Source organism: Rana temporaria, chromosome 2 (genome assembly GCF_905171775.1).
Source record: "Rana temporaria chromosome 2, aRanTem1.1, whole genome shotgun sequence".
NCBI lineage: Eukaryota > Metazoa > Chordata > Amphibia > Anura > Ranidae > Rana > Rana temporaria.
Genome location: NC_053490.1, coordinates 236,740,558 through 236,762,377, shown reverse-complemented (window position 1 = coordinate 236,762,377; position 21,820 = coordinate 236,740,558). Strand labels below are relative to the sequence as shown.

The following is a 21,820-nucleotide window of genomic DNA, read 5'->3' as shown; positions in this document are numbered from 1 at the left end:
ATCCCTCATTCAGTCGTATCTTGTTTTGTGTATACAAAACAAAGATACGACGGGGGAACTTTGAAATTACACGGCGTATCCATAGATACGCCGGCGTAATTCGTTTGTGGATCTGGCCCTATGAGTCTCTCTTCATTTTGAGTATCCACGCTGAGCTTCGCGGCCTTTGTGCCCATTGAGTTTGTTCCATCTGATCACTCGCTTTCCCTGCCATTGGAGACCGCCATCTACTGGGAACAAGTCCAATACTTTTGGCCCATTACAGCTTACCTCTGGTAAGCATACAACTTTATAGGTGGTGGTGCACAGGTGTGATTGGTGACACATTGTGGTTCTGCTGTTTCCTCGCACAGGATTTCTATTTGCTCACTGGTTGCTGCACTGTGTAACTTACTATAGGACTATCATATCGATTAATCAGTGATTGGATATTCCTTTTTCCTTGGTTCACATATGGACTATATATGCACTTTGATATATATATATATATATATATATATATATATATATATATATATATATATATATATATATATATATATATATGTTTTTTTCTTTATGTTTCACATCACATTGGTTATTGATTTGTCAGCTTTGGCACTCATGGTAATTCACTTTATAAATTTTTGGACGCATTGCTGGCCAGTTCAGTACTCTCCAGCACTTGGTCTTAAACTATTTCTGGGTGCTTTTTGATGTGTGCTTTAGGTCATGGTCTTGCTGTAAGACCCATGACCGCCGATGGAGACCCAACTTTCTGACACTCGGTCCTACATTGCATCCCAGAATTCTTTGGTAGTCTTCAGATTTCAAAATACCATGCACATGGTCAAGACACTCAGTGCCTTAAGCAGCAAAGCAACCGCAACCCATCAGTGAAGCTCCAACATGTTTGACTGTAGGGACTGTATTATTTTCCTGAAAGCTGTAGAATGATGGGCTTTGCCAAAAAGCTGTAATTTTTTTTCAACTGTCCACAGTACATTCTCCCAAAAGGATTTTTGGCTTCCTCAGGCAAGTTTTGGCAAACTCCAATCTGGCTTTTTTTCTGTTTTGGTGTCAGCAGTGGAGTCCTCATGGGTTTCCTACCATAGCATCCCTTTTCATTCAGATGGCGACGTATAGTGTACGTTGACACAGTTGTACCCTGTGCCTGAAGATCAGCTTGAATTTGTCTGAAAGTTGATCAAGGTTCTTTATCCACCAAACAATCCTTCTTTGCAATCTTTGATAAATGTTTCTCTTTTGTCCATGTCCAGGAAGATTAGATACAGTGCCATGGGCGGTAAACTTATTGACAAAGTTGCACACAGGAATATTAAGATCTCTAGAGATGGACTTGTAACCTTGAGATTGTCCATGCTTTTCCACAACTTTTGTTCTCAAATCCTCAGACTATTCTTTGCTGCCCTTTCTCTTCTCCATGCTCAGTGTGGCACACAGACACAAAACAGAAGGGTCAAGTCAATTTGTCACCATTTTAACTGGTTGCCGGAGTGATTTCCATATTGTCTGCACCTGTTAATTGATACTGTACAGGTGAGTTTACTTACAAATGACAGGAGCATCACGAACCTGGAATGCAATTATTTCTTACAATTTTGAGGTGGCAATTTTGTCCAGTCCATTTTTGCAGTTTTGCGTGGAATGTGCCAGATTTGGCTTTGGTTTCTCCACTTTTTTGTTACAAAACAAAAGAAATAAACATGAGAATTCCTAAACATTTGTTATTGCAACAATATTCTGGGTGAAGTGGTGTATTATCTGACAGAAATGCAGGGGTGCCAATATATTTGGCCATGACTGTAGCATACCTTCAGATAAACTGAATATGCCTTATGGATATGCTCAATGATTTGAGTAGATTGCATTTTGTAGAGGTAGACGGTGTATATGCATTGAGTTTTTATTAAAACTACTAAAAGTGGGCCATACATAGGTATTTAATGGCAACATTTGTTGGCACAACTGTGTGCGGTTTGATGCTCTTTAGAGAACTGCTCTACTCATGCTTGTCATAAAATTACAAACTGATTTCCTTGTAGGAATATATATTCTTTTTAAAGCGGAGGCCCGGCTTAAAAAATAAATAAAATAAAAGTCAGCAGCTACACTGTCGGCACCCGAAGCCGAGCAATCACTTGTGTCTCGGCTGTCCCACCGACATCCTCGGTGAGGAAATCAGGAAGTGAAGTGTTGCGGCTTCACTGCCGATTCCCTACTGCGCATGCGCAAGCCGCGCAATGCTATGTGAATGGACACAAGGTCCCAGAAGACACCGCTCCCCATTTCCCAGGAGGCAGCGCGACGAGAAGAAAGAAGACCCTCCGCGGACAAGGAAGATGCAGATTAGGAGATCTAGCTAGTAACAACTTCTGGTAAGTATATAAAAAAAAAAAAATCAAATTTTTTGTAGCCTTTTTGGCTATTTTTTTTTAGGGTGGACCTCCGCTTTAAGTAAAACGTATAAGTTATTATACATATAACCAAAGTAATCTCTCATGTCCTCACAAGAAGAAAAATAAAAACACTTTTACCAGTGTTTTTTCTAGTTAGAATCGCATGTTGCAATGACAAAGACATGAGAAAACAAGTGAAACCAGACTAAAGAAACATTTAATAGAGGGTTTGAAAGCAGTTGAAAGTCAAATATAAGTATCTGGTAAAAGAGGTAGCTGAATTACATGTTTGGTAACTATCAGAGTAGTACAGACAAGGATAATTGAAAATAAAAGCACAATTACAAACTCCATTGTAAACCAAATATCAATGCAATCATTTCTGTTACTCTTTGCATATATAAGAAATGTACTCAATTGGACCGATTTCTAAAAACTGGACAATACAAATGTTGTTACCTATAACAACCAATTACTTACTTGGCTTTATTTTATAACCTGCATTAGAAAGAGCACTGCAGTTTGCTATAGGGAAAACCTCTACTTTTTTATTACTGCCATCTGTTTTTTTTTGGGGGGGGGGGGGGGGGGGGGGATTACAGAGAACCAAAACTGGTGCCTTGATGAATAGTTAATAATGTTTTCATCTGAAGTGCTTATAAATCTGCACACAGAGAAGTTAACCGTGGTTTCATATGGACATCTCTGAAATTTCAGCCATGTTAGGCACAATATAAAAAAGGGAAAAAAAAAAAAAAAAAAGTAGAGTTGCAATTTTTTAGGATGAAATGAAATGGCAGTTATACAGGTGTTACCTAGTAGCTTATTGAATCCTGCTTATAATTAGGCATATCATTAGATATTTAGGTATTAATTATAATAAACATTAGCAAATGTTTTACTTACCAGCTCAAAAGTTTTGTTGCAGGGTTAAGCCCATAAGGCAAGGTCAGGTTGCCACTTTTAGCGTTACATCTAAAAATCTGCTTTCCAATGCATCTATTCTCTGTGTGAAATATAGTACAAATGTATTTAGGCCAATTGTGTCTCCAACTATTGTGAGAGGTGGTGTACTAGGATAATGCTTTCTGCATTTTTAAGGAAAAAATCATATCTACCAAGATATTGGGAAAATAGCTAATACTAGAGATTCAATCCATTCTTTTAGCACCAAATCTAAGCATATGTTATCACCCATAATCTATTAATGATGAAGTTGAAGACTTTTGTAATTCATTATTGGAAGTCTATTGTAAATTAATATCAATTATTGGTTGGTAGTCATTAATATGAAGTAGGCGATGGAGTATTTATATTTCATTACATGGAGCCTGGTTTATCAAGTACACACTTTAGTCATTCATGAGGAGTCTACGTCCTAGCAGCTGCAACATTTTAGGGTTAGTTTATAAAATAAAACTGCAGAAAGAAAAAGTGTCAGTGCTGTCTGTGTGCAAGTCATTGTGCAGGGCATAGTGCCAGGAAGGGATGTCGCTTAAAATTACAACGTAATACACTAGCCAATTTAGGGGAAAATGGCAGTCTTTGTAAAGGTCACCTCCCAAACCCCCATTACATACTTTTCCAGGGCTCCAATTGCTGTTGCTGCCTTTATCACAGCCAGCACAAAATTCCCATCACCTGCTAGTGCCGGATGTTGAATAAAGCAGTGATAGCAATTGAAGTTAGCAATTGCCTTCTAGCCCTGGGCCCTATCATGGGAGAAGATCACCGGCTCCCCCACACCAAGAAACATCAGGTATTGTCACTGGTTTTGTTGGGGGAAGGAGTAGCGAGAGAGGGCTGGCAAGGTGTCTGTAGAGCTTAGGCTCATCTTAAGGGGTCATTTATCAAGTATGTTTAAAAATGGTACCGAAAACAGGGAAGGCTGGTATGGGCAATATTAACACAACATACATTTTCTCCTCTCTAGTTTTAATAAATCAGTACTATTGTCTAATGCAGAGGTTTACCTGTGGGCTTATTCACAACTGCTACTGCAAAAGTGTTGCTCGCAATCAGATTCCAAATATCAATTTTAGTACAGTTTAGAAAATAAAATCCAACATTGACTACAGTGGAGCCATTCTTACTAAGTTTTTAAAGAGTCCCACGGTTCCAAACTATGTAAAGAATGTTTAAAATTATACTTAAACATGTAATCCTAAGTAAATTTCAAATAGTGAGTACATCATACAAATATTGCAAAAAATGATCAGATTTGAGGACCATATTATATAGAGTGATAACCCAAACCAATTTGCAGCTTATTATTTTTACTTTTTATTACCAGCTCAGTTTTAATAAATCCACACAGAGCTTGACTGGGAACAAAATAAGATCATTACAGCTGTATAAAACATTAGTTTGTTATTTAATAAATATAAATTCAATTCAGGAGAACAGCATTAGGATGGGAACATTGTCAAACATGTCATGTTTAACTAACAAGTATGATGAATGATTTTGGTCGCTGAAATGGAATCTAATTTTTGGATAAGAACCTGATTCTTCTGGAATCTCTGGAACACTGCCTGATGTGGTAAAAACCACAGTGTGAACAAAAGTAAAAGCAAACATAATAAGCAAAACATTGAATGGAACACTGCATGAGGCGAGAGCTCTACTGCCTAGAGCCCATTTTGAAATAAGCACAACTTTCTTACAGTACAGGTTCAAGTCCAGAAATTAACTAGGGATGCAGTACATGCATGCAAACACAAGGATGTTCATTATTTGGTAAACAAACATTGCAGTAATGGATGCAGATAAGATTTCTGTTTTGGTTTTTAAAGATTCATAAGGTGCAATTATTTTGCCAAAGACTGATTGCAAACAATGGCATTGCTGTGAAAATGATCAAATGAACATTGTGGTAAACAAAGTTGTGCTCTACGCAAGCTCTGTGTATTTAAAGTGACTCAAACCTCCAAAAACGTCTTAGCTGTTCTAGTGCAGAAAAATGCATGAACTGCATAAAGCGCATACTCTGTACAGTTTATGTGCAAACTCAGTTGCCATCCTAGATCTGATCTTCAACTTGGTTATGGACCTTAGCCATTCACTGTATTGACCCCCGGTGATATGCACCTATTTGTTGCCTGGCTACATCCTTAAAGAATGTTTGCACAAGCTGACTGGTTATAGTCAAATTGGTGAATCATGTTATATACAAACCATGAAAGTTAACTCAGCAAAAACTGAAATTTTCCTGACCACGACTGCTTCCTTTGAAACAGACCAGTGCCTGCCACACTCCCCTCTCTCCTCTATAGGCACAAACATACATGTTGGCTCAATGCATACAAAAGATCATTCAACAGCCAGCTATGCAGGATGACCAACCACTGACTGAGGTTTGTAGGAAGTTTAAGGATACAATATTATAAGGGCCATCTCACCTGTTAAAGAAATGTAACTTGGCTCTAGGATGGGGTAAAATGATTGTACATAGAGTATAGAAAAGAAACAAAGTTATGTGCCATATCAAACTCTAACAGCTTTAGTCTAACCAAAGCCTTCATAGAAACTATGGAAAGTCCACAAGAAATTGCTGATCTGTAATATTTAAACTACAAATCCAATGTAAGGTTTGAATCCCCTTAAGATGATACAGAGCAAGGATAGCCAAATTGGATCCTTGGATGAAAAGTCACTAGATGACATCTCGCTGCATTAAAGGAGAACTACAGACTGATAAATCAGTGTACTTGCATAATGTTTAGTTACATGCACTATTGATGGGAAAGAGTTTACTGTAAAATGGACTGTTTATAATGGCAATTTTTTTTTATCTGGAACCAAGCAGAGACACAGGGTGCCGTTTTCTTTTTGCCACAATCCGAAAACTTCAGGAAGTATTATTTTTTCATTCTAAAAGGAACAAATACAGACACATGGCGGTTACTGCTTAATTTTATGTATTGTCTGGAGCTCTCCTTTAAAGGTGCAATGAGAGGGTCATTTGAATATCATTTTTGCATGAAAATCTTACAGTCTCAGACCAGCTCTGGGTTAAAGGAGAGAGACATATGACATATACAAACACACAAAGCCGGACACGGTGTAAAATGTTGAACATCTGTGCTAATCATTTGTTACCTGATTATAACATTGCCTTGCCTAAAAGATTCAGTGCATTAGCAAATATAACTACTGAAAATCACATATTTAGAGCCATCAATGGCAAATATCTCAAAATCTAACTAAAGCTTTGCAGGATTTCTGCTACTTTTAGTGCCTAGCAGCTTAAAAATTAAGCAATATCTACAAAAGTTTCAGAAAACAGTCACTACACTACTCTAAGGGAAAGCCACTTAGGTTTAGTAACTCAATTGTTCACATAAAAATAAGGATATTTTTTTCTTTCCTTTTACAAAGGTACCATAGTTATACAGAAATATCTAGGAGAAATCTTGAAATGTTATTTGGAATCATTCAGACAAAAATAGATATATAAGGGAATTCTGGAACAAAATACACTTGTACCATTGTTAAGGTGCTGGGAGAAATTAATAATAGTAAACTAATAGATTTTTGGATTGTAGCTAATTAGGATTCAGGAAGTGGCAAATTTCTAACAGCGACTCGGTGGTCCGAAATGTAGTGCTAAAAGTGCTAAATAGTACAAGGGGGTTTGTAGCGTTTAAAAATGCTCATTAGTACTTGGTGCACAATTACAGTTGTTTTGCACACAGAGCCGTTTCTAAAAGGAGAAGGTCCAAAGTCTCCACACTACTTTGTGAGCAGGAAGAATACTGGCTGCACATATATATTTACACATGTATGACCAGTAACAACACTTTTCAATAGATAGGCTAAATATAAGTATCTGTAAAGTGAGAGAACTTGTTAAATGCATCTACATTTAAACACCTATGCCAACTTGCCTGTTCCTTCACTATAACCTTGAGTTCATAATTCAAAACATCTCATCATGTCTCTAACATGGAAGGGCAATGAAATGTGCCAAGTGTCTAACACAATATAGCTATTATCAGTTTAAAAACATTCTAAGCAGGTAATCTTGAGTGTCTGTTAAATTCATATTCAGGAAGTGCACAGGTAGGGTTACTGTCTCTTCTGGGCCCCCTAGAAAAAAACATATGGCTCCTGTCCCTCTGTTAGGTGAACCAGTTGCCCTGGAACTTTCTTGTCTGCCACAAAATCAAAAGGTTAACTCCACGTTCTGCCAAATTTGATATTGCTTAGTGGTCAAGAAAATAACCATCCAGTGATAAACTGATTATTTGTACCTGCATTTGTCTATAAAGAATACAGTGACACAACATTTAATGAGCCTCATTTACCAAGGTGTGATATGTGGCGACGTGTACCTGTGTCTCCCTCAAACACTCAATCACGTGAAGCAGAAATTCTTTAATTCTCCTGCAGATAATTGGCTGTTTGAAGTAATCACTAGAAGCTGAACTCTGTGGAAGCTGTGCCTAAATAAAGACAGGCAGAAGATGAAGAACTAATCACCCGTATTCCCTGTGCATCTTTTTTAATTACTGAATTATCACACCTCGTTCTGCACGGTGCTTAGAGGCAGGGCTTTTGCTTCCCTTATGTCAGAGCCTCCAGCAGGGAGATCAGTGAGCAGCACAGTAGTTACATCACCAACACTCACTCCAAATTTCCTAGCAGTAAAAGGCAGAAGTACCCTAAACTCACAGGCTGTAGGCACAGGAGTACCTAAGCTTTGAAGGAAGTATCAAGCTGTTTTTAGTAAATGTTCAAGACAAAAGGTACATTTTCAGTGTACTGTTTAGGCACAATTAATATTTCTAAATTTTCCAAACATAGCAAAGTTTAACATTTTTGAATTCACGTCCAACTTCACATCTTAATAAATCAGGTTATTTGAGTCTCTGGACTCTTAATTAGAACAAAAAAAACTTGAGTATTTTACATTGGGCACAATGGAAATAAACATTAGGTTCTTACATGAGCATATAATAGAGCATTTAGAAAGCCAATTAATATACAACTAGTGAAGCAAGTGGTGTAACTGAAAGAAAAAAATATTTTTTAAAAAGAAAGAGTTGCTTATCGCTCTAACAAAATAAAGTTATTTGTACAATTCATAAGATCATAATAAAAACAGCACAATGCAACACTATCACTAAAACTAGTAAACTCTATAAAAGATTGTGCTGCATCACAAAAGTGGAAAATAGCCAATTGTAAAAAAAAAAAAAAAAAAAAAAACACAATAATTTTATAAATACTTTATAATATTTTCTACCAAGTATGCACAAAGCAAAATTTGGGTCAGTGTAGTATTGCAAAAGGAACCCAAATGGTGCTATCACTGTACATTGAAAGAAGATAACTTCACTTTTCCCTGGGGCACTTGCATTATTTTCTTGAATACAGCAATAAATCTACACTGGATACATGAGCACCTGCTATTGCTTTTAAAATGTAGGTTTCTCAAATTAAGCGGAATACACATAGTTAGAAACCATTCAGCAACAGGTTATATTTTAGGTCATGAATAATTTGGGCTAATCCTTTAAAAAAAAATCCAGCTATTTGGTGCTCAAAAACAGCAGCCAGATCCTATTGGGTTCGAGATAGTCACCTGATGGAAACCTGGACAATCTGCCAGATAGAGGTCATGTGGAAACATAACCCCAAGTATGCTTGAAATTAATGCAAATTATATGGTCACGTTGGAAGTATTAGAAACTCACCAGCATTGAGCTGGCTTGAGTAAATCGGCACCAATATAATAGCGTATGTGGCCAGGCTAAATTAGGAGTAGCAATTTTTTAACCTATTCATCTAATTTACAGATTCACCTATTCACATAATTTATATCAATCCATGTTAAGTGCCAAATAGAACGGGAAAATATATATAGATATATTTTTTATGGCTTAAGGCCATTAGACTATGCAACAGCTGTATTAATGTGAATTTAAATGATTTATAATTTCTATTTAATGTTAATATAGTTAAGGGGTATTAAGAAAAACCTAACCCCTAATGCCAACAATGGTGCATAGTTAATACTTTACTTTCCTGGCCACTAGCTATCCCTGATCTGTAAGCATCAGTAAACAGCTAAAATATTTTTATCAATTTATAAATTAACTGTGGAAAAAAAAAAGCTAAAAAGATATGCCACAATGCTAAATACCATCAAATATGAGCAAAATATTAACCAGTTATATGGTAGCATTGACAGTAACACGTATTACTCCCATGTAAAATAATTGGCAATAATTGTACACATATAAGTAAAATTTCCCAGGATTCTAAGATGCCATTATTTTAGAGGCCGTTATCCAACGGTCTGCTCAGTGACAAAAGATATCCGTTTGAAATTTTACACATATATAGGTAGGGTATACAATGCAGTTTTACATAGGAATGCTGTGTTTTTATTTGAAGTAATAAACCAACGATGAGAAATGTATGGCTTAGAAGTTGTTGCCATACTGACAGCTAATCAATATCTATTAAGGCTTGTAACTGAGCTTGTAGAACATATACATCTGGTATTTAAGTGGCAGTTTGGGCTTTAACATCCATCCTTGAGCTGAAATTAAGTATTAGGTGGCATAGAAATAGTTTGTGTTTATGGCACGTGGCATGCTGCTTAGAATATGAAGCAGGACCTGTATTCTACAGAAAAGTTACTGGAAGTGCAGAAGACAAGGGGTTGCAGACCAGACATACGACAACCCTAAAAATGGTACACCTGAGCCTACGGTTTAAGTCTTCCTGGAACATCTTTTAAACTTATTATAAATGTAAGCATAAACTATTATATAAACCATTTTTGGAACGTAAATCCTCATTTACAAAAATGACCAAGAATAACTATTAACTAGTGCAGTGCATCAGTATTTTTTTTTCTTTTTCATAACTATAATATGAAACTAGTATAACGCTCTGCTGCTTGCGACAGCTTCTACATGGAGACACAATACACATGGCCTCCTTTTCCCATCATCTCAATGTTAGCCTTAGTAGAAAGCTGGCGTGAGTATCAAACCATTTGTTTCCATTAGTAGAAGAAAAAGTCAAGCTTTCTGGGCAAAGCCCCCACGAACAGCTTCTGGCTTCAAGTGAAATCAGGGTCCCATACTTATTTCTGCCCATTGTATGGATCATTTCTGCCTTGCTAAGTAAGGCTCAAGGCTTAGATTTAAATATGGAGAAAAGTCTTGTCATAAAGTGATGCTTTATTGGTCAGCACAGGAGATGAGCACAGCAGACTTGGGCATTTCTTTCTTCTGGCCATCTCTTGAATGGGTGGACCTAGGACTCCTATAGAAAAAAATAAGAACAGCTCTGTTCAGTTGTTGGAGATCAGAAAGCGAATACATTCAGATTTTTTTTATTTTTTTTTGGCCAGTTCAGGGTGAACAAAACAAGCTATGAATTATTGATTTGCAGTTTTTATATTAAAGAGAATTAGAATGTAGTTGGCACAATAAAAGGCATGACCCAGAAAAAAAAGTGTGCAGATTAGTTGGCTTTGAGAAAAGTCAGAAATCATTATCTGCAAACTTATTTCAAGACTCTAAGTTTTGAAGCCAAAGGGACAGCCAGGCCATTGACATTTTTAGGAGATGACAAATTGCATCTTCTCTCATGACAGGTTTCCTTTAAATATTATTCACATATGTGCCACATATATGGCCACAAAGACACAGGCAGCTCACATACCCAAACTAAGCCACCCATACTGCGCAAGTATGTGTTGAAGTATTCTATAGTTGCAGATATTAGTGGCTTGTTAGTTTCATATCTCCTTTCTTTTCCATATGTCAGTTAACATTCTGGCATGTCATACGTGGAGACAACTCCATCCCACGTACTTCTGTATTAACAGAAAAGACAGGGGTGTGACTGTTAGGGCTATGTCACACTTGTAATCCTATTGGTGGCAAATTTCTAGCAATGGAATCACCATACAGATTAGGGGGGGAAAAAAACTTGTAAAATCATTTTCTTGGAGTACATCACAGGACACAGGGTATCTTCATATCCATTACGATAGGGTAATGCTTCCACCTTCAGGTAGACACTGGCAAAAAAGAAAGGGAATCATCTTCCCAGGCATAACCCCTCCCTCCCCTCTTCCATTTTTTTTAAGCAAGTCATGAAACAAAGGAAGAGGGGTGTGATCCCTGTGTTCAGTGATGAACTCCAAAAAAAAAAAAAAAAAAGATATTACAGGTAAACTAAAAATCAAATTTTCTTTACTGTACATTGCAGGACACAGCAGCCTGCAAGACTCAACAGCTAAAGGTCGCGTCCTCAGAGGCTTGAATACACACTTGGTAAAGCTTCAAAAAAGTATTAACCAAAGACCAGGTAGTAGCCTTACAAACTTGAGCTACAGAAGCCCGATATCAAATATCAAGCGGGGCTCGGGAGCAAGCACAAGAGTCCCAATAGCACATGGCTTGCTATGGGGGCACTTAGCAGGAGAAGCCAGGAGCACCGGCGGGGGTTTCAAGGGGAGGATCAGGGCTGCTCTGCAAAACCATTGCACAGAGCAGGCAGGTATACCATGTATTTTGTTTTACAGAGTTGTCAAGAGAAAAATTATCTGCTTCCCCATCTTCCAAACTGGTAAATTCCCCTTCCACATCTTCCCCCCAGTGGATCCTCAGTGGGTTCCTCCTCTGTCAACAAGGAGGGGGAAGAGGAAGGAGAGCATTTCCCTCTCGAAAGCTGTAGGTGTAAAATTCCTCCCTTGACAAAAATGAAACTGTTGGAAGGTGCCCCAGAGGTAGTGGAGAGACCAGATGAGAGAAGGGAATCAGAGCCTGGAAATGACCCCCATGGGATATACCGTAAGGGGAGCTGCATTCAGGTTCTTCCCTGCCCTATAAGGGGACTTGTAACCCCCCCCATGATCCCCAGCTTTCTACTTATGATGAGACAAGGTCTGCTGACAACGTGGGTGAACTTATGCTGAAAAAGCAATCCAAGTCAGCTGAGAGAAGCAGGTATGGATAACATCCGCCCCACAACCCCAAAAAGAAATAAGGGAGAGACTGTAGAATAACCCAAGGTCGCCCCCCCGAGCCACCACCTGTGCAGCATTAACAATAGTTTTTTATATATACTTGCTGTTGTCAATATTTTTTTCAAACGGCTGGTCTCTGGTGCTGTGGGACTACAACACCAATACTGCTATTCAAAGCTCAGAGCAATAGCACCAATATAAAAACAATGTGAAAAAAAGAAAAAGGCATAGTGGCACTGCCGCTGTAGGGAGGGGGAGCACTTTAGTTTACAAACAGAAGACTCTCAAATTCAGGGGATATTTGGGGGGGGGGGGGGGGAACCACCAGGGCATTGCCCATTAAATTCTGCAGGGCCCCCGTAGGGGTGCAGATGTCAACCATCTTGAATAGAAGATGACAAAAATGCCTTTAGGGGCATGACTCCCAAGCTGGAGATCACTGCCCTGCATCTGTAGAACACTTTGCTGTTCCACCAGGTAACGTATAATTGCACATGGTCCCTTAATGCTGCATCCTATGCTGAAGCATAACATTACAGGCTGTTCCTGTATGTCCATTATGGAGGTCCTGGCACCATTCCTTTTAGAAGAAATCCCTAGGCAACAGATCCGGATAGGGTGGAATGGGACAAGTCTATAGTGGAGGCCCCCAGGGGTGCGTTCTTATGCCTGGAAGGGAATTTCCCGTCCTTTGTTTACAGTGTCCAATTACCTGAAGATAGCAGTATAACCCTATCACAATGGATATGAAGATACCCTCTGTTCTGGGATGTGCAATAAAGAGCTACTTGCCTCTTTCCATGCTGTTGCTCATTTGCTGACTGGATGAGCAAGGCATCACCCCCAACACTGACAAAAATAAATTCTCTAATGTTTACATAGATGAGCGACGGTAGTCAACGATGACTTGCTCATCTGCAAACAGGTGGGTATTTCCTTCTGCCCTGTATAGCAATCCTGCAAAGTGTACCATGGCCCTTATTCGGGTTTCTTGCAAAATGAATCATGCCATTTCAGAATTGCTCTATACATGTAATCACCAAATGCCACTAATCCCAGACTTTTTTTGTCTCAGGCATTGGGGTTACTAAAGGAACAGCTACATTCACTTCAATCCAATTCACATAAAAATAAATAATAATAAAAAAATAAAAAAAATAAAAAAAAACACATCTTCTGCACAGGACTAGGCGTTTCAAGTGAAATTTCTACTCTTTTTAAGGTTTTATTGCTGAGTTTTTAGGATATTGATAATGCACCGTCTTGCAGTCAGAAATGGCATTGAAAATATTTTTTAAATCTTTTATATCAGACACCAAAGAGGTAGTCCAGTAAGCTTGCATTAAATGTTCAACTTCCAGTCAGATTTAGATAAATTCACAGATAGGGAATTGCCTTGCAAATTAATGGATGTCTAAAGAGATCATGGGTTTGCTGTTTCAGCCTAAAAAAACGGTTTCTCAAGGTAAATAACGCTTCCTGATCATGGCAAACTAACAGAAAGACAGAGAAGAAAAGTAGTAGCCTGGGGATATATCCAACCTGTGAACATTTTCCATGGCTGCTACCTCAGCCAGAGCAGCTAGACTAAAGAAAGCAGACACAGCCGGCATGTCCTGGGTAATACTGCAGTTCTGTGCAATGCCAGCTTCTTCTGTGATTGTCAGTTCTGCCTGGCAAGTTCCCTCCATGTTGCAGCTATTTGTGGGAATCTTTCCATCTATAAATAGTAAACATAAGAAGAGCATTAGCAATGTATATACGCGCTTGTATACATTTATCACCTCACCTTCTATTGATCATGACTTCATAACCCACACAATGTTATTTCTGCCAAAATATTCTGGTTAACAAATAAGCATTGTCCGTTAACCACTGTAGTTGCAGAGCCTTTCCTTCTGCCCCCTTAACCACCAGGCCTATTTTTTACACCTGTTCACAAGTTAAAAATAAATAAATGATTTGCTAGAAAATTACTTAGAATACCCTAACATACATACACATATATGTATTATTATTTTTCTTACACCCTAGAGAATAAAATGGTGGTCATTGCAATACTTTATGTTACACTGTATTTGCACAGCTGTCTTACCAACGCATTTTTTTTTTTAAATACACTTTTTTGAATAAAAAAAAAAAATAAGAACACAATAAAGTTAACCCAATTTTTTCTATATTGTGAAAGATATTATGCTGAGTAAATTGATACCCAACATGTCATGCTTTAAAATTGTGCCCACTCGTAGAATGGCGAAAAACACTTAAAAATCTCCATAGGTGTTGTTTAAAAATGTCTACAGGTTACCAGTTTTAAATAACAGATGAGGTTTTTTTGGTTAGAATTATTGCTCTCGCTCTAACGAGCGTAGCGACATCTCACATGTGTATTTTGAACACAGTTTTCATATGTGGGCGCGACTTGCGTATGTGTTCACTTCTGCACACGAGCTTGGAGGGATGAGGCGCTTTTAAAAAATAAAAATGAAATCTCATTTCTTTTTCTTCTTATTTGTAAAAATATGTCCTTTAAAAAAAAAGAAAAAAATTGGATCACGTCTATTCCTATTAAAAGGAATGCAACAATCCCTTGTAGAAAAAAAAAGCACGACAGAACCACTTTAATGTGAGATATGGGGTCAAAAAGACCTCAGATCTAACATTTGCACTTAAAAGCATTAGAATAAAAAAAGTAATTTTTTTCCCCTTTGGGGGCGGTGGGCAGAAATTACGTTTGACGTCGCTGCCATCATTTAATGGCACAGAGTCGAGCGGGGGCCATCGTTCCCTCACTCGACTTTGTGCCAAGCAGGGGAAAGGATCAGATAGTCTCTGCCGCTAACGATGGCTCCGTTAAGCGGCAGAGACAACCGGGATGAGGTCTACCTCCATTATAGTACAAAATACATGTGGATCCAATGTCTCATGATGCTCTGATTATTGACCAGAAACTGACTGGAACGGACTGTATTGGTGCAGAAAAAAACGTAACTGCATATGGTGTGAACTGGCCCTTGCAGCTCCATTTTTTCTGCACCAATACAGTCAGTTCCGGTCAGTTTCTGCACCAGAAACTGACAGGAAACTGACTGCATGGTGTGAATTAGAGCCATTGGAATACATAGAAAACACACTGCATGCATTTTTAGTGCAGAAAAAAGTGCACGGAACTGAACAGAACTGCGTCTGGTGAATGTTCTCACCTTGACTTTTAACAGTGGAAGACGACTGACAATCCAAAGACCTAATAAGATGTGTAATTTTATTTTTTCTTGCTTTTCTTTTTTGACTTCCAACCAGCGGTTCATGGTTTGCAGTAGGTTCTGGAATGTGAGGAACTGAATTGGAACTGCTCCTTGGGTCATCATTATTGTTTTTGTCTTCTATGGCTACAAGGAAAAGTATAGTAAATCCTAAAGTCTATAGAAATAAACAAAGACACTGTAGAACTTTAAATTCCATTTGAGGTCACTTATTCTGCTTTGACACATTTACAGCTGTACAGCTCTACAAGTACCAAATTTCACAGATTCCTATCTTAACAGCTTATGTTGGCTCTATCCCCTATTCTAGCAAAGCAACAAAACTTGGTTATCCAAGATCTACATTGTTTGTTTATGTATAAAATTCAGTCTATTATAATGTCAAACTAAAAAGCAGTGCCGTACTAGCAGATAATGAAAGATGCGACCTTAGCACTAGTGATCAGTTCACTCATGAATATTAACTGTCTGAAGACACCTTAAAATATTTGAAAAACTGTTATTTAATTCCAAATTGCTCTTGTGCTCCATAGGGAGACCTAAGCCTGAATGAATGATACATGTAAAGTTCAACTGAGAATTATGGTACATTGTCCCTTCCCACAGTTCAAGGCAGACCCTGTAGGCCATACGGACAAGCCCTGAGAAAATGGGCATGCACATTTTAGAGCTTAGATGTGGTATGAGTGGTGGGGGAAGGGGGGTTTGCCAGAGCGCTCAGGGTTTCCACATACAATGCTGCTGGCATGATAGAAGACAAACTTTTTAAATAGGACTATTTTGATATGGGAAGCTGTACATAACACTAAATCATACGATAGTGGTGCATTTTCTAAAAAACTGTACATTAGATGCCGAAATACCTTTATCCAATGTGCTTTGCTTCTCCTTTTTATGCTTGTATTTGCTTACAATTTTGTGAAATAGCTTCTTTTGAGACTGTATAGCACCTGAGATAAGGAGATATAAAGAAAACCCATTCAGGTGTTCATATAACAGTCGGCAAAAAAACATGCAGCAGACAACACTGTCAGGTCATTTTTAAGGATGCCCAACAGTTGTGCATAACCCTGATATGCACAACAAGGTCTGCATAGAAATCACATCATTACAATGCCCATTATGATATACTAAAACGTTCAAGCACAATTATTGTTTTATATTTAACATGATTCTGACAATTTTATGGTGGGAGTCTCATTTCACAGATACAATCTCAGCCTACATGTGGCATGTTCTAGCAGTTTCAGCAATTAGGGTGGAGGGTCCATTATTTTTACATACTTCATGTCACATATGTGATCATATGAGGTCTAACTGCATTATAGTACAAAATACATGTGGATCCAAGGTCTCATGATGCTCTGATTATTATAGCATTGGGGCAACAAAAACGTTGACGTACAATGTTAGCCAGGAGCAAACAGATAGAGGTATCCTATTGAGATACATAATGAGATACTCCAAGCATAAAGAAATATAAGAAAAATACTACTGCACAGTAGAAAAATCTGTGCTCATAATTATGCAAAAATTGCACATGAATTCTAGCCCACATTTCATTTTACAGTACGGATACATAATAATTTAAACTCAAAAAACATTTTGTGGCGCAAAGTAATGGGTAACAGCACCTTGAGGCGATTTAGTTTGCATTTGTAGCGCTATACAAGTTACTCACTCAGTAAGGATTATTTCCCAAATTATGATGAAGCCATTCAATTTTAATGATGTCACAATAGAGAACATTACATTCATTACCTTTCTGTTGCTCAGTTTGTCCACTATTTGTTTTTTTCTTTTTCCTCTGGAAAGCATTTTTGCGGTCGAATGTTACAGGGCTGTACTGAGGAAGGCTATTAAACTTCTTCTCAAACTCCTCCTCCAGCTTTGCTAAACTGTAAATAAAGCAATGTATAACAGTTGGTTCGATGACAACTGTCACATGGCAAAAAAAAAAAGCAGCCATTGTGTCTGCGGTTTTCAAATTCACAATAAAGCATCTTTCTTAGGAATATAACATGGGCATGGCCTCATTTCTGTATTATAATATATTAAACATCAGACATGAACCCCATGCTAAATAATTCTTAACTCAATGTTAAATGTTGGCTAATAAAAAAAAAAAACTAGGACAAAACCACCATGTAAATAACAGATCACGAATACTTACCTTTTCGGTGGACAGCGTGTTAAATCACTCTCTTCAAGATCTCTGGGTGGCTCTGCTATCTGCATTTTTCTGCGATTACATAGCAGCCAGCAGAAGGAACCACAGCCACCAATGAGAAACAGGCTATATGATACACCAAAAGTGTCAGATAGGAGTGGAACTTGAGACTCTTCAAGAGAATGAAGGTCTAGCACAGCATTCGAGGGACGGGAGGTATTCGTAATCTTTCAACATGTAGTCTAATTTTTCATTATCTTAGACCAGGTTCACACTGCTGCACTTTGATTTTGCCACAGTGCGGTTGTATGCATAGCTTTCATGAGGGTTACCTGTGGTCCCATAGACTACTATTAGGTTGTGAGTTTTTACCACATTTTCTGAAAGTGCACCAAAAGTCCTGAAACCATGCTGAAAACCTTAAAGCGGATGTTCCGCCAAAAAAAAATATTAAAAGCCAGCAGCTACAAATACTGCAGCTGCTGACTTTTAATATTAGGACACTTACCTGTCCTGGAGTCCAGCTGCTCCCCCCTCCATCCACGCTGAGGGAACCAGGAAGTGAAGCGCTGCGGCTTCACTGCCCGGTTCCCTACGGCGCATGCGCGAGTCGCGCCGCGCCCGTCGATTGGCTCCCGCTGTGTGCTGGGAGCCGAGTGTTCCCAGCACACAACGTGGGGCGACGGGATGTGAAGCAATGCCCGTCTTTTGCCCGTGAATGCCGGGCCGGAAGTGGGTGCAAATACCTGTCTTTAGACAGGTATCTGCACCCCCCTGAAAAGGTGTCAAATGTGACACCGGAGGGGGGAGGGTTCCGATCAGCGGGACTTCACTTTAGGGTGGAGAACCGATTTAATACGCTTTCCGAAAATACGGCAAAAACACACAACCTAATAGAAGTCTATAGAACTGTGGCGAACCCACACAAAAACTGCGCACACACCGGCAAAGACTGAAGTCAAACCGCAGAGCAGCTGTGTTAACCTGGCATTAGTGACAAGGTTGTTTTAATGTGAGTACTGCACTTAACATTCAATATTGTACATACCATGCTCATTTACTTTTCTAAAAGCATCCAAAGTAACTTATAATTCTATGTTCCATTTTCCTCAACATATAAAATGTTTTGCTTTTTACCTTCTTAGCTGGTTTACTTTTTTTTACCATAATTCCCCCATTTTTTTCAAAGAAGCTTTATTTTCAAATGTAACATCCCAGGATAAGGATACCCATTTCATTTTAGTGACAGTTAGTTTCAGCTGAGTCCAATGAGATTTGAAAACTACACCCAGGTAAACCTCGTTTTGTGCTAAAGTTATGTAAATCAAGCCTTTTGTGCCCTAAAAAATGACATCAGCACTGCGCTCCATTTGTTATTAGCCACTCAAAGAGCCTTGAACACTTGCAATCATTTTCACTAGTTAGTCGTTAAAAGACATTACCATCACTTGTTATTATCTAAAAAACTATGAAAGCAGGTGGTTTGCATAGAAAAGTCAAATAAGGGGTTAGCACTCTCTATCTAGCCTACTCTTTTTTTTTTTTTTATATAAAGAAAAACCTTTAAAGTGGAGTTCCACCCATTTTTTATGTTTGTCTGTGCTGCATGCTCTAATCTCATAGTGTTCAGAATGGACAATTTGTATTTAATTTGTTGCATGTAAATACCTTTATTTTGTATATGGGGGTTTCCTTATACAGGAAAAATATGGGGACTCTTGTTAAAGCATCGACAGTAAAATTCTATAGAAATATGTGGGCCTGGTCAAACCTCAATCATGAGAGCCACAACACCGATATGAATATCAAAAATATTTATTTTGTAAAAAGGTTTTCTTTATAAAAAGACATAGAAAAAGAAAAAAAGAAAAAAGAAAAAATATTGTACATTGAATACTATAGAATGCATACTAGACAAATTCCAGACTATCAAATAAAATGATACTTCAAGTGCATATAGATGCAGGTGATCTTCATTTCATCCCACATGTAACGGTTCTACTAGTTTTGCCCAAGGGGGCTTCGTCAGGAACCAATGGGGGGCAGTAGTCTGAGCAAACAAAGAGTATATCAATGAACAAGAACATATATATCATAATGTATACAAATAGTCACATAGATTGATTATATCGGTACATACAAACGTGTCTGGTTGACCATGGAGTTTAATATAATCATAGTTTATTATGAGACATAAAGATAATGTATTTTATTTAAATAGACGAAAGTCGAGTTAATGGAGTGTCTGTGATAGCTGTGGACTTTAACGAAAAAAATAATAATAATAAAAAATATATTTACCTGTAAAAGTGGACTAAAAAAACCTGAATAGTTGGCCGTGGTTGGCTCAAAGTCCCAGATGGAAAATCCCAGATAGGTGGAAGGAGGGATGGGAAAAAGAGGAAATGATCCTCTTAAGCATGCGGGTAGGATCACCGTGCAATGCACAGAGCCTGGATGCAAGCCTATAGAGGAAGAGGAGCCGGAGGCAAGCAGGTACTGTAGGTACAGAATAAAAATATTAGGGATATTGAAAAATTAACAAGTAAAAAGGGAGAAAGAAGAAATGTAACCAGAAAAGGAGAAAAATTATGATGAACAGACAACTATAGAGAGATATGTGTAAAAGAGTTAATGATTATTACCTGATTAAAATGATGATAGAAAAAATGGGAAGATTGATGATGAGGTAGTCTCAGAAGAGATGGAAATAATTCATCCCAAGAGATTTCTGTCAATACTATACTGCACAAAATAGGAAGTCATTCACTATATCATCAGATTGTATAATAACAGATTAGTTTGAAAATTAATTATTAAAACTGCAAACGACAGCAGTGATAACACCTATATACACCTATGATAGGTGTAACAACAACAAAAAATGCTACATTCTTCTAAATAATTTAGATTCGTTTGATACTTTGCAGCCTATATAGGCGTTTATATTTATATTAACATTATCTTTATCACTGCTGTCGTTTGCAGTTTTAATAATTAATTTTCAAACTAATCTGTTATTATACAATCTGATGATATAGTGAATGACTTCCTATTTTGTGCAGTATAGTATTGACAGAAATCTCTTGGGATGAATTATTTCCATCTCTTCTGAGACTACCTCATCATCAATCTTCCCATTTTTTCTATCATCATTTTAATCAGGCAATAATCATTAACTCTTTTACACATATCTCTCTATAGTTGTCTGTTCATCATAATTTTTCTCCTTTTCTGGTTACATTTCTTCTTTCTCCCTTTTTACTTGTTAATTTTTCAATATCCCTAATATTTTTATTCTGTACCTACAGTACCTGCTTGCCTCCGGCTCCTCTTCCTCTATAGGCTTGCATCCAGGCTCTGTGCATTGCACGGTGATCCTACCCGCATGCTTAAGAGGATCATTTCCTCTTTTTCCCATCCCTCCTTCCACCTATCTGGGATTTTCCATCTGGGACTTTGAGCCAACCACGGCCAACTATTCAGGTTTTTTTAGTCCACTTTTACAGGTAAATATATTTTTTATTATTATTATTTTTTTCGTTAAAGTCCACAGCTATCACAGACACTCCAACTCGACTTTCGTCTATTTAAATAAAATACATTATCTTTATGTCTCATAATAAACTATGATTATATTAAACTCCATGGTCAACCAGACACGTTTGTATGTACCGATATAATCAATCTATGTGACTATTTGTATACATTATGATATATATGTTCTTGTTCATTGATATACTCTTTGTTTGCTCAGACTACTGCCCCCCATTGGTTCCTGACGAAGCCCCCTTGGGCGAAACTAGTAGAACCGTTACATGTGGGATGAAATGAAGATCACCTGCATCTATATGCACTTGAAGTATCATTTTATTTGATAGTCTGGAATTTGTCTAGTATGCATTCTATAGTATTCAATGTACAATATTTTTTCTTTTTTCTTTTTTTCTTTTTCTATGTCTTTTTATAAAGAAAACCTTTTTACAAA

The 21,820-nt window shown here is 37.8% G+C and overlaps 1 protein-coding gene and 1 long non-coding RNA gene across 6 annotated transcripts in view; both read right to left on the bottom strand.

Annotated features, from left to right (window-relative positions):
- Nucleotides 1-2,985: 2,985 nt before the first annotated feature.
- BBX (BBX high mobility group box domain containing) overlaps nt 2,986-21,820 on the bottom strand; it is a 93,907-nt gene continuing 75,072 nt past the window's right edge. For all 5 annotated transcript variants that reach the window (XM_040336635.1, XM_040336636.1, XM_040336637.1 and 2 more), the window contains 5 exons: nt 17,424-17,560; nt 16,526-16,612; nt 15,603-15,788; nt 13,942-14,119; nt 2,986-10,685 (listed from right to left, as the gene is read on the bottom strand). In XM_040336635.1, the coding sequence (XP_040192569.1) occupies nt 10,601-10,685; nt 13,942-14,119; nt 15,603-15,788; nt 16,526-16,612; nt 17,424-17,560 (673 nt within the window). In that variant the 3' untranslated portion in view covers nt 2,986-10,600. The remainder of the gene's footprint in view (nt 10,686-13,941; nt 14,120-15,602; nt 15,789-16,525; nt 16,613-17,423; nt 17,561-21,820) is intronic.
- Nucleotides 19,797-20,560, bottom strand: LOC120926564. The gene is made up of 3 exons (XR_005746958.1): nt 20,478-20,560; nt 20,134-20,331; nt 19,797-19,882 (listed from the first exon to the last, which is right to left on the bottom strand). It is a non-coding gene; the product is annotated as an uncharacterized LOC120926564 (long non-coding RNA).